The 13,054-nt window shown below is 38.2% G+C and overlaps 1 protein-coding gene across 1 annotated transcript in view; it reads left to right on the forward strand.

The window, feature by feature from the left end:
• LOC306874414 (inactive ubiquitin carboxyl-terminal hydrolase 53-like) overlaps window positions 1-13,054 on the forward strand; it is a 32,980-nt gene that overhangs the window by 4,934 nt on the left and 14,992 nt on the right. The window contains exons 4-10 of the mRNA XM_079424449.1: window positions 1,576-1,710; window positions 2,983-3,096; window positions 3,306-3,388; window positions 3,688-3,793; window positions 4,673-4,819; window positions 6,910-7,059; window positions 8,137-8,305. Coding sequence (XP_079280575.1) covers window positions 1,576-1,710; window positions 2,983-3,096; window positions 3,306-3,388; window positions 3,688-3,793; window positions 4,673-4,819; window positions 6,910-7,059; window positions 8,137-8,305 — 904 coding nt within the window. The remainder of the gene's footprint in view (window positions 1-1,575; window positions 1,711-2,982; window positions 3,097-3,305; window positions 3,389-3,687; window positions 3,794-4,672; window positions 4,820-6,909; window positions 7,060-8,136; window positions 8,306-13,054) is intronic.

Genomic DNA, 13,054 nt, shown 5'->3' on the forward strand with positions numbered 1-13,054 from the left:
TTATTTCAACCAAAACATAGCATGTTACCTTTATGAAAAAAAATGTCCTATACTGCTTTGTGACAAGCTCTTTAAAATGTTTTTATTCAAAATTGTGGATATAAGAAACAATATAATTCATTCAGAACTAAAAGGCATAGAAAGTAATTTAAAGGTGCCATAGAATGGAAAACTGTATTTACCTTGGCATAGTTGAATAATAACAGTTCTTTCCATGGAAATTACATACCGTGAGCCTCAAACACCATTGCTTCCTCCTTCTTATGTAAATTTCGTAAGTGCAAAAGACCACAGAAAAATAGGCGTATCAGAACATAACATTACTAATAGTTATGCCCCCAACATTTGCATATAACCGCCCATGTTCTAGGCCAGCCTCCAGCCGAACCATCAGAAGTTCTGCAGGTATTGTGAAGAAACAAGCAAGGAGAACAGCGAAAATGGCAGATCATGGAAATAAATGTTATGTTCTAGGCTGTGCAGGGGATGTGAAGTTTAGGGATGGGTTGGTGTCTGTATTCAGAAAGGCACGGAAAGCAAATAGCATGTTCTAATAAAATAACATGAGCCACTAAAGGGACATGGTTAGCTCCTTGCTAGTGGTAGCCTGTTACATTACAGCACATAAGATTTCACTTACCACAAAAACAGAGTAAGGAGAGATGCCTGAGGATGATGGCGAATGATTTACAGATCCTGAGCACCACCGACAAGCATCTGATCTTGTAAAATGTGTGGTAAGTTCTGCCGCTCCATAGTATAAACAGTGCGTGCGGTCGCGAATCTCGAAAGGGAACGTGAAGCTAAAAAGCGATCGTGCATTTGAAAGCAGTTTCAGTGCCCAACATATTAATAGCAGCTCCCTGATGACCGCATTTTATTTACAGTATAATTACCCAACGATATAACTTCACGTATTGAAATATATATTTTCCCTGTGTTTCCTTCCTGCTGTGTGAGCTACTGAAATGAGCCTCACTGTGTAACAGCCAATCAGAGCAGAGCTCAACGTTATTATTCATGACCCTTCCAAATAAGGTAATAACAGACCATTTCATTCTAGGGAGAAATCCTAGGGTTGTAAATGCACATGTAAAACCGTTTCTGGAGAATTTTTGTCCTTACCTAAGCCACATACCTTCTATGTAGATATTAGAGAACAATTTAAAATATTGTATCAATGCATTCTATGGCACCTTTAAAATATATTATGCCACCCAATATTGGTGTGTTTTACATATTTATTATTTATTTTTAAAAAACAATTTTAACTCATGATTGTTAGACATATATTATCTTAGTTACTAAGACAATGTGCTGTGAGTCAATGACTGTTAAGGAAGATTCTTCCAATGAAAAACATCTGAAATCAGTTATGCACTTAAGATGTTGTCTGTGTATAAAGCTGTTCTTGTAGACAGTAAACAAACTGTGAGTCTGGGCTTACTGGGTTCTGAGACACAACCAAAGTTACAACATTTCAAAACTGTTTCTCAAGGAAGCATACTGCATTTCTGAATTGCACTGCATTGCTGAGTTTGTATGTGAGGATTATTGCATTGTTTCTTGTCATAGAGCATCTTCTGTCAGTTCCAGCAGAGTCGAGAGCGGGCTCTGCCGTCAGATACCCTGCGTCATGCTCTGGCTGAGACCTTTAAAGATGAGCAGCGCTTCCAGCTGGGCCTTATGGATGATGCAGCAGAGTGTTTTGTATGTTTGACCTCAAAGAAAACATGCATATTGTATATGTAAATGTAGAATTTCAATGTACTTGAGATAAAATCCCTTATACTTTTTGTTTAGCTGTGGTGCAAAAGAGACTACTGAAGTTTAGACCTTATTTAAGGCTAATGCCCGTATCTGGTTTCTAAGGCCAGTAAGCTTTTATTATAGCTGGAGTTATATGGCAGTGTGCTTAAATGTATGCACCTCTGGGAAGTTAAAGTGGAAAGGTTAAAGTGGTTTATACATCATCACTGTGTCAGCTGATCTCATTTGATCCAAATGACGTTCACTTGTGACCATCACAAACAGTTATGTGTGCACTGTGCAGGGGTGTAAGCCAGATTTCATGAGCTCTTCAGTGTCTGTGTACTGCCTAAATATTTTCATTTTATTGTAAAAGCTGCACAACAGGATTAAATATAGTTCACCAAAAAATGAAAATTATGTCATTATTTACTCACTATCATATAATTCCAAACCTGTATTGACATTCTTTTTGTTTCTGTGGGACACAAAATAAGATATTTTGAAAGTCAGTGAAGTCCACTATGGGAAACAAAAATTTCCTCAAAAGAAAAAAATAAATATATAAACAGGTTTATAATGACATGGGGGTAAGTAAATGATGACATAATTCACATTTATTTCAAGCATTTCTAGCTTGACTCTTGTGTGGTACAAATCTTGAAAAGCTAAATGGTGAAAGGTCTAATTAGACTGTATATACAGTATATTATCCTTATTTCTTATGCACTGTAAAAAACAATTTTTTAAGGCAACCAGCTTCAGCAGATTTTTGAGTTTTCTCAACTTGTTGTTTTAAGTTTATACAACAAAAAGTTGAGACGCTCCTACAAAAATAAGTTGAGAGAACTCAAACATCTGCTGAAGCTGGTTGTCTTAAAATTTTAAAGTTGGCTCAACTTCTTTTTTTTTTTTTTTGTGTGGTAACAGTGTTGTAATATATGTTTATTAAAACGGTCAATTTGCTTGATTTTTTGAGCAATCAAATATAAGTGTTCACTTTGCTTTGCATAATTTTAATCCGTTTGATGCCAGTAATGTGCTTTATTTTAAGTAGCTGTTCTGTGTTGTTTGACCTACTTTGTGATAGGTTGATGTCTCTAATAATAACAATGATTTTTCAAAAATAACATGAAGAAATTTGAGGCTAGCACTAAGAATAACTGTGTCAATAGAGTCTGATATATCATTGATCTTTGTTTCATTTTTGCTTTCTTTTTCCATCTGTTACAGGAGAACATTTTAGAAAGGATACACATGCACCTGGTTTCTGATTCAGCCACAGAAATGTGTACTTCCAAATCGTGCATCACCCACCAGAAGTTTGCCATGACTCTCTATGAGCAGGTACTATGATGTTGCTTTCCCTTCTTTTTCCATTTTCACTAAAACTTACTCAGCTACTGCTTGAAATAACAGTTTATTCTCAGTGTTTTCTGTGTTAGTCTTTGAGACATGAAGTCATTCCAAGGCAATCCAATGGCAGATTTCTGTATTTTTTGTTGGTGTGGTTAGACCTCGCTTTCACCCTCACAGAAGTCTCTTTCCCTCTGTAGTTTGTTTGCCGTAGTTGTGGAGCATCATCAGACCCTCTTCCCTTTACTGAGCTTGTGCACTATGTGTCCTCCACGGCCCTATGGTGAGTGAAATAATCTACTGTAAATGATAATCTACTCTATTGTATAAGCTGTTAGTGTCAGTGTGAGAATCCAACTGACCCATTTTAACCATCCTACGTGCATTATTTTGAACGGACAGAAGTGCAGTTCTGACAGAGATAGCGTCTGAAAGCTTCACAGAAAACAGAACTGTTTACATTGAAGGATTACAGTTTAATTTTAACAAAGTGGAACAGAGGTTGGCAGTACAGTATGTCTACTACCTAGAGTGGTTCAGTGAAACAAATGATCCTCTTTGTGCTCTTTGCTCTTTTGTCAGTCAACAAGTGGAGCGGATCTTGGAGAAGACAGACAGACTGCGTTCAGACATGTTTGGTGAACTGCTGCAGGCAGCCAACACCATTGGAGATCTCCGCAACTGCCCTGTAGCTTTTCTTTCATTTTAACTGCATGTACATCATATTCTGACATATTTGAGTTTACTGTCTTATTTTTAAAAAATGTAAAATAGTAATAATGTTACTTACTACCATTTGACCTGTAGACTACTTGTCAGGTCTGATAACTTCAAATCACAGTTTATAACCTGTGAAACCAAACCAAAGAAAGTCAAATAAAAACATACCTTTAAATGATTTTTTTTTTTTTACATATATTCTCTTTATGGACATTGTATTAAAACTTCTTTATTATTAGTCCTAAATAAGTTCTATGACGAGTTCTATATGTACAGTAGCTCTTGCGTCTTCTCAAGTTGACAGCTGTCAAATTTTAAATATTATTCAGCAGAGGCTTCTTATATTGTTTATTTCAGTTGTGCACAGATTGCACAGATGATCTTATATCCCTGAAAGAGCTGTTCATTCTATTAGTGTATCAGAAATGACCTGAAGCTTTAGTTGTGTCAATGTAGTGCTTATAAATATCATGTCAAGCCACTGTTAACCTCTTGTCTCTTCATTCAACTGTAGTAAATGTGTTAAACCTGGATATATTTCTCAAAGGTCTTCAGAAGACAAATAGAAAATAAATAAATAAATAAATAAAATAAAAAAAAATATATATATGTATTGTTTATGTAAATCATAACTGCACCCCTAGTGCTCTATCCATTATTTTCATCACATAGTGTTTCAATTTGACTTAATTACTGTAATTAACCTCAGTTCACGCTTTTTTCCTGTGTGTACTTTTTTCCAGTCTTGATAGGCACTATACAAATAAAGCAGTATTATTATTATATGCTGCATCAGCATGTCTTTGTTTGACATTTTGCTCAGTGTAATTTGATCTGTGCATTGCAGAGTAACTGTGGGCAGAGTATCAAAATCCGCCGTGTGCTGATGAACTGCCCAGAGATCGTCACCATTGGCTTTGTGTGGGACGCTGAACAGTCCGACCTCACTGAAGATGTCATCCGCTCTCTGGGCCCAAACCTCAATCTCTCGGGGGTGAGATTCAAATCTCTCTGCACTCTCCATTCATTTTATTCAGGATCAGTTTTATTGTTCAGTATATATTCAATGACTGTGTGTCATGTTCTGTGTTGCTTATTAAATAAAAACATTGATTTAACAACATGTAGGGAGACTGGCATATATACCAGTCCAAAACTAAATATATATATTACTATTTTTACCTGAGTTAACCTTATAATGTCTGGAACAACAACTGCAGAGTGGTGTCCAAAATTCTCAAAAGTTTGGCAAAAATCTGTTTTGAATTTTTCTAGTTTGTTTAAAAATGTTTAAGTGCAAATTATTTCAGAACTTTAAATGTTTGTGATTAGATTAACTAAAAAAAAATGAAACCATTAAAAAAAAAAATATTTTTGAAATAAAATAAAACATTTCTTAGTTTAATTTATTTTAAGTTGAAGTACTGTACTAAAATAACAAAAAAAAGACAAACTAAAGCTTAAAATAAAATAAAAACTATAGACATATTAAAAAAATTATAATAAAATGACACACACTACAAAATTACTAAAACTTTGATGAAACTTTTAAATGAAAACAGAAATTTTTTAAATAAAATCTAATAAAAAGTATGAACAAACACCACAATAGTATATCAGTGATACTAAAATAACTTGCTCCACAAGTTTGTGATGCAGCATGTTTTGAGAATGTTCAAAAAGTATGGAGTCCGCGCATGATAAAAAAAAAAAAAAAAAGATATTGTGGTTGCAAATTGAGAATTTGTTCCCACTACTTATTATTAGTGGACGCATTTTATTATTTTGAACTAATTTATTCCCTCGTTTTAATTTAGTTTCATGAGTTCGCCTGCCCATTCAGTCCTCCAGATAATGGTGAACAAACTTGGCTTGATGTCCTCTCGAGCTCTGAGTTAGACCCCCCCCCCCCCCCCCCCCCCCCCCCCCCCCCGATGATTGTACGGTGTGAAGGAGAAATGAAGGAAATAGAGGTGGTGAAGGGAAGGCAGAGGGATGGCGCAATGACTGCTGCATATATACGTTAGCAGAGATGATTGACAGGACTGATTGATTAGGTTCCTCCCAAACCTATGTTTGGAACTTCACACCGTGGCCATTTAACTAAAGTTGTGGTACAAATTAATACAATAAGGCCACAGTTGGACTGAATTAATAAATTGTGGGAATTCATTCTTAATTTGTGACCATGGCATATTGTTTTTTTCTTTGGCATATATATATATTTTTGCACAAAATTAGTAACTTTTGTTTACATTTTTCAAAACCTTAATAGATTGTTACATTTAATTTGGAATGGAAATTCAATTCAGCTTTGTGGCCTCACTGTAGATGCATAAATATCAAATGTGGAATTCAAATGCCACATGGCTTCTTGCAATTATATGTTGCTAGAGTCATCCAGACTCCCCTCTGTTAGACCTCAGTTTCCTCCTCAGCAGTCATATGAGTGCTGCAGGCCAATATCACATAATGTCTAGGTCACTACACCAGAGGAGACATCATGAACCTTGGCACACTATGACAAAACCATCCTGTATATCGGCTTGAACTCCCTGAGCTAGAGTAAAAGTTTACTCTTTTATTTTGATTTTGAGAGATTACAGTCTACAGATGAGACTGATATAAAGTAAAGTAAAGTCGTGACGTATTGTCAAGTATGGTGACCCATACTCGAAATTGGTGCTCTGCGTTTATCCAAGTGCACACACACAGCAGTGAGTAGTGAACAAATGCACACACACACACACACACACACACCGGGAGCAGTGGGCAGCCATGCAGCACCCGGGGAGCAGTTGGGGGTTCGGTGCCTTGCTCAAGGGCTCCTCAGTCGTGGTATTGAGGGTGGAGAGAGCGCTGTACACCCACCTACAGTCCCTGCCGGCCAGGGACTCGAACCCGCAACCTTTCGATTACGAGTCCGACTCTCTAACCATTAGGCCACGACTTCCCTGCATATATTGCAGTAGACTAAATGTGTCACATTGTGAATCACAATGCTTGAAAATATCTCCAGTCTTTCATTATCCTCACCATGAGTTTTAAATGTCAGTTTGACTGTTCTCTCTATTTATTCTTTAGCTGTTCTATAGAGTCACTGATGAAAATGCCAAGAAGAGAGATCTCCACCTGGTGGGAATGATCTGTTACTCTAGTCAACATTACCTAGCATTCGCTTTTCACAGCAAGTCTTCCAAATGGATCTTTTTTGATGATGCAACCGTGAAAGAGGTATTTAACAAACACACACAAACACATCTGCACATACCGTAAGAGTGAAAGAGTTCATAAATTAATTGACATTTCCTCCTTGAATGTGTTGGATCTTAGATTATAGGTTCAAACACGGGTTGATCCATGAGATTCCACCATTTTGTCTTTGATCATGTCAGTTAACTGTAGCTTTCTGCAGGGAGACCTTTAGTAATTTGACTGTCACTCACTTTGGTATTTACAGTACCACTGTATATGTTATTTGGAATATAATATAATAGTAAAAAAATATCTCAAAATCTAAAATTATCCTACAGATTCGTCCAGCACTTGGCCTTCTGGAATCATACATGACAGGTGGTCTTCTCTATGGAGGGCCATTTGAACTGTTACAACAAATACAACTATGACTTTGATATACATTTATTGTCACAGTGATAGTGATTATCGAATGGACTTTTCTGGAGTTGGATGACTATTTTCTAAAGAAGAAGCCAAAGTGCAGAAAGCAAAAGAAGAAGATGTTTACATTATATAGTACCTTTCCATAGCGCAAGGACAGTTTACAACTGATATAGCGCAGGAAATGAATAACAATTGAATAATACTATAGAGGCACCTGGGAAATGAATTCCAGATTTTAGTTAGCACAAGCTCTACTGAATAATCCATCCCCCAAAGAAGCATGCTGGTATTTAGGTATGTTAAACTATGTTAACTTCATTGTAGTTACCTTTGTAGTACTTTCATGGGTAACGACACTGCAAGTGCAAATACTGTAAAGTGCAACCAAACGGGAATGAAAATAATACATTCACAAGTATACAGTTATGATTTATCGATGCAGGAATTAATAACTGTTAAGTGGATTAATAGGGACAATGGGAAATGGGAAAAAACTAACGAGAAGTGATTAGAATAGACTGAATAGATGTACAGAAACTACTGTACATCTATCACCTCTTTTAGTAGTTGGTCAGTATAGTGTCTACCATACATTTGTATAATGCTGTACTAAGTTAGGTAGCTTTTACTCTGATATTTGAACTCTTGGTGTTCACTGAAATATTTTTGTGTCTAATATTTTATATCTAGATTGGCTCCAAGTGGAAAGATGTGGCATCTAAATGTATCCGGGGTCACTTCCAGCCACTCCTCTTGTTCTACGCCAACCCAGATGGTACTGCAGTGTCCAATGAGGATGCCCCCAGACAGACCACCATGTGGTCCCGTTATAGCTCCCCCCTCAATGGGAAGGGGACAGGTAAAACTGCCTTGCTTAACACTGTATGAGATAAACCAAAATGTTCACATAGTACATAGTGGTTTTAGCTGTGTGGCTTTGGTGTAACCTTTTTAAATTTGTAATCTACTTAAAGGTGTAATCTACAAAAAGGGGAGGTTTGACCATATATGTGTGTGTTTGTGTGTATATATATATATATATATATACAGTATACTGTATATATATATATACAGGTATATATATATAGTATATAAATACATTAGTATATATGAACATGGGTTTTTTTAATTAAAGACCGTTTAAAGATTTAATATGGGCTGCTTTTGGTGCTTGACACTTTTTTTATTGGTCATTTTGTGTTTCAAGAAAAATTTAAAATGTTTTCTCTATTTAACAACATTGAAAGACGACTTCACTTACTGAAGTGAAGTGAAGTGACATTCAGCCAAGTATGGTGACCCATACTCGGAATTCGTGCTCTGCATTTAACCCATCCAACGTGCACACACACAGCAGTGAACACACACACACCGTGAACACCTGAATACGTCTCTTGCGCGGCTGGATGTTGGACTCATGAAAAATAATCACGTTGTTTGTATTCACCAAAACTGATTTACTGTATTCAAAACACGGACGGAATTGGTGTTAGCGCGAGCGCCGCTTGCTGTGAGGCGGGAGCATTATAAATGCCACTTCATGGGCATCTTCTGTAAAGATGAATTTTATTGATACTGATTTCATTTGTTTAGTAACAGCCTAAATGTATTATTATAATTGACTGATTAAATGTAAGAATTTGACTCAAAAGATGATGCACACCCATGAAAGGTAAAAATCTATTTAAACTTACTGGAAAAGATTCATTTCTATCACTGCTGTGAACTGACCACACAGAATATGAAGAATATCAAAAACTTTAGGAGCCAGCTGTTCACGGCAGTCCTTAAGATACCAGCACAATAACACACTCAGCAAAATATCATCTAATTAACTTTATCGATAAAATCCCAGAAAATGTTGAGATGACTTTTTTGTTAGTATTGCACACCCCTACTGACACAAAATCATTTGCAACGGTCGCTTTGTCACTTCCAGTGTAGACAGCCTCGGGCTGTTGGTTTATTTCTGTTGGGTTTTTTTTTTTTTTTTTTGGCTAGTAGAATTTATGAATGGACTTAAAAATTTAGTAGCCAAATTGGCTGGTGAGTGAAAAAGTTAATTTCAATCCCTGTTCCTGCTGTTGTATCAGTCAGTGGTTAGCAGAAACGGGACAAGGGAGGTCACGTACGAGACACATAAATTAAGCCCAATATACGGGATGTCTCGGCTAATACGGGGTGGTTGGCAACCCTACTCAGCAGGGGCGTGTCTACGTGGTGGCCAGGGGTGGCACCGGCCCCCCCTGAAATTTGGCTGGCCACCCCAGGTGCCCCCCCCTACCAGATGTCTTGCGATAGGCTTGTTTTTAGTTAATTTCTAACTGCATCTGGCGTATCTTGGCATGTGTAGGCAGCTGCCTAGGGCCGCTTTCTTCTCTTCTTTATTCATTTTAGGCATTTTAGCGTGATCTAAATGACAAATGTCGAGAGCGCATAATGTTACGCGATCATGTAATGCGCGAGCACGAATCTTTCCACTCGCAAGCGGATTTCCGTCACTCGCACAAAACTGGACGTGTGCTTTTAAATCTACATTGTTCTTTTATGAATTGGTTCGGGTCTCACTCAGATGTTGTGTGCATGCTCAAACGTTATCCTCGCATCACTGAAGACCAGAAAAGCTTTTTTTTTCTAATTCAAGTGAAGAGTAGGATTTTCTCACTAAATGGAAGCAAGCTGAATATAGTTAGCCTTCTCTAGTTATTATATGCAGATGTCATTCCCAAAACTTTGCAACGTGTGTGTGGGCAAAAAACAAAGTTCTACATTTTAAATGGATTGCTTAGAAAGCTCGCAAAGAGTGCTCATAACCAATTCAATTAAAAAAAAAATTATTTGTCACATACATATACATACGTAGTACGACATGTAGTGAAATGTATTGTACGACTGTCCAACAAATTGTCCAACAAAATTAAGAAAAACCTCAAGTTTACAAAAATACAAATAGAAAAAGTACAGTAAACATATATACAGAAATAAACTAGCAATAAAATAAAATAACAAATAGATATGAGAATAAAAATAGATATGAGGAATAAAATAGAATATTATTCTATATAGATTCTATAAAAAGTAAAGTGTATGTCAGTGATAAAGTGTCCGTGTGCTGTGCAGTGCAGTAAAGTGTATAAGTGAGTAAGGAATACTAAAGACAAAAGACAAATGGTATGTAAGTCCCACTCATTTATCCTTACGTAACCTTTTACAAATTAGTGCAGATTGTACTTGAAAAATGTGCAAAGTGGAAGTGTGGGGTGATGTGATTAGAGTGGAGAGTGGTTAAGACTCCGAATGGCCTGCGGGAAGAAGCTCCTCCTCATTCTCTCTGTGTTCGCCTTCATGCAGCGGAAGCGCCTCCCTGAACGCAGCAGAGAAAAGAGTCCATTGTTGGGATGGCTGAGGTCCTTCACTATCTTCCTGGCCCTGGTCAGGCACCGCTTGCTGTAGATGTCCTGCAGGTCAGGGAGCTCGGTGTGAATGGTACGTTCCGCTGAACGCACCACCCTCTGGAGGGCTCGTCTGTCCTGCATAGTGCAGTTCCCGAACCAGGAAGTGATGCTGCCCGTCAGGACGCTCTCGATGGTGCAGGTGTAAAAAGTCTTAAGCACCCGAGAGGGAAGTCTAAAGTCCTTTAAGCGTCTCAGATGGTACAGACGCTGCCTGGCCTTCTTCACCAGGGTGCTGGTATGACAGGACCTAGTCAAGTCCTGCGTGATGTGAACACCCAGGTATCTGAAGCTGTCCACTCTCTCCAGTGGAGTCCCGTTGATCGTGATCGGCTGGTATGACCGCTCCTGCTTCGTACTGAAGTCCACTATCAGCTCCTTAGTTTTGCTGATGTTCAGGTGTAGACTATTCACCTGGCACCAACTCTCCAGGTTCTTAATCTCCTGTATGTAGGCCGTCTCGTCATTGTCTGAGATCAGGCCCAACACAACAGTGTCATCAGCAAACTTGATGATGGTGGTGGAGTTGGAAGTGGCCACGCAGTCATAAGTGTACAGTGAGTACAGCAGGGGGCTCAGAACACAACCTTGAGGGGCTCCAGTGCTTAGGGTGATGGAGGATGAGGTGTGTTTACCCATCCGTACGGCTTGCTGTCTGTCCTTCAGGAAGCTGGAGATCCATTGGCACAAGGATGTGCTGAGACCAAGGACCTCCAACTTGGAGGTGAGTGTGGAGGGAATTATGGTGTTAAACGCTGAACACAATAAAGCTGTCACTGTTCATCGCGATCTCACAAAGTTCTGTGAGGACCAATGAATCTCACACTGTGCAATTAATAGCCTATATAATATAAGCCTATTAACATCGTGTATCCAACCCCCCCTCCCCCGGCCACCCTCTTTTAAGGCAGTGCCCCAGACTGCCCCCCCCCCCCCCCCCCCCCCCCATTTAAAATGCTCTAGACACACCCCTGCTACTCAGGGCAGGTCTAAGGTAAGACACCAGTCCAGTCTGTACTGAAACGCTACTGTCAATCAACAATCGTGGGAGGGCCTGGGTCTGTGTGATGTCACACAGACAAGAAGTTGAGAACGGTTTGATTTGAGTAAGGGATAATGAATTTAGTGGATTAAAAAAAACACTGGGTGGATTTGTATCAGTGTACACACTGCCAACACACATATATGTTCAAACAACATGTAAAAGTGCATTTTGCATCTGATGACCCCTTTAAAATTTCACCATCATGTCAGCATGAGGGTATTTATTCCAAAATGAGTAATAGCAAAATGCAATTTTCTCTCAATTTATTAAGCTGTTGTGTCCAAGGACAGTATATGAGATTATATGAAACTACATAATATTTTTTTTAATTATTATTATGAATGATCTTTTGTATGGAAATTAGGTACAGATCAACTTTCAATGGGCCCCGAGAGTTATGTAAAATGCGCTTTTATTCATTACTATATTCTATTTGTGACCTTGAGTACAAATCCCAGTTTTGCAGCAAGCATTTGCCGGGTGGATGAGTTGATTCTTTGCGTGTTTCTGAACTCTACCGAGGACAGGGATTATCACCCACACGCGCTTTCTCTCGCTGCCTTTCACTTTATCTCTCTCTCTCACTTTCTGTCTTTCCTAATCCTTTCCCTCTGGCCTCTGCATTGCACTGTTATTCTCTTGTCCCCTCTACTGAATTTTCCCTCCATTCTCTCTTCCTTTCTTGCTTTACTCTAACTTGTGTGCTAAATGGATATTCTCCCCTGGCTGTCATATTCACGTAGTCCTTTTGGAATGGGAAAGCATTCTTATTTTTCCATGAATATCTGTAAGTAGTGCTTGTATTTCTTTTCTTTTGTCCTGTAAGCTTCATTGATTTGATACTATTTGTGTCAATAGCTGACAACAGTGCGATGCAACACGGAGCAGTGTTTTATATGGGTAACTATTGCAGTTGTGCAGCAATTTGTCCACTCGATAACTTCTCTCCTCTGCTGGCCCTTTGTGTGTTTTCTTGGTAGTTGCTCAGTCGTTTGTAGACTGTGAAATGTCTTACGTGTTTCCTGGATTTTTTCCTCTTTTGGAAGGATGTTTAATGTCACAGATGCTTTCTCGGTAGATTCAAGATTCAAGATTCAAGAATTTTTATTCG

This window comes from Barbus barbus, assembly GCF_936440315.1.
Source record: "Barbus barbus genome assembly, chromosome: 8".
In the NCBI taxonomy this organism is placed as follows: Eukaryota; Metazoa; Chordata; class Actinopteri; order Cypriniformes; family Cyprinidae; genus Barbus; species Barbus barbus.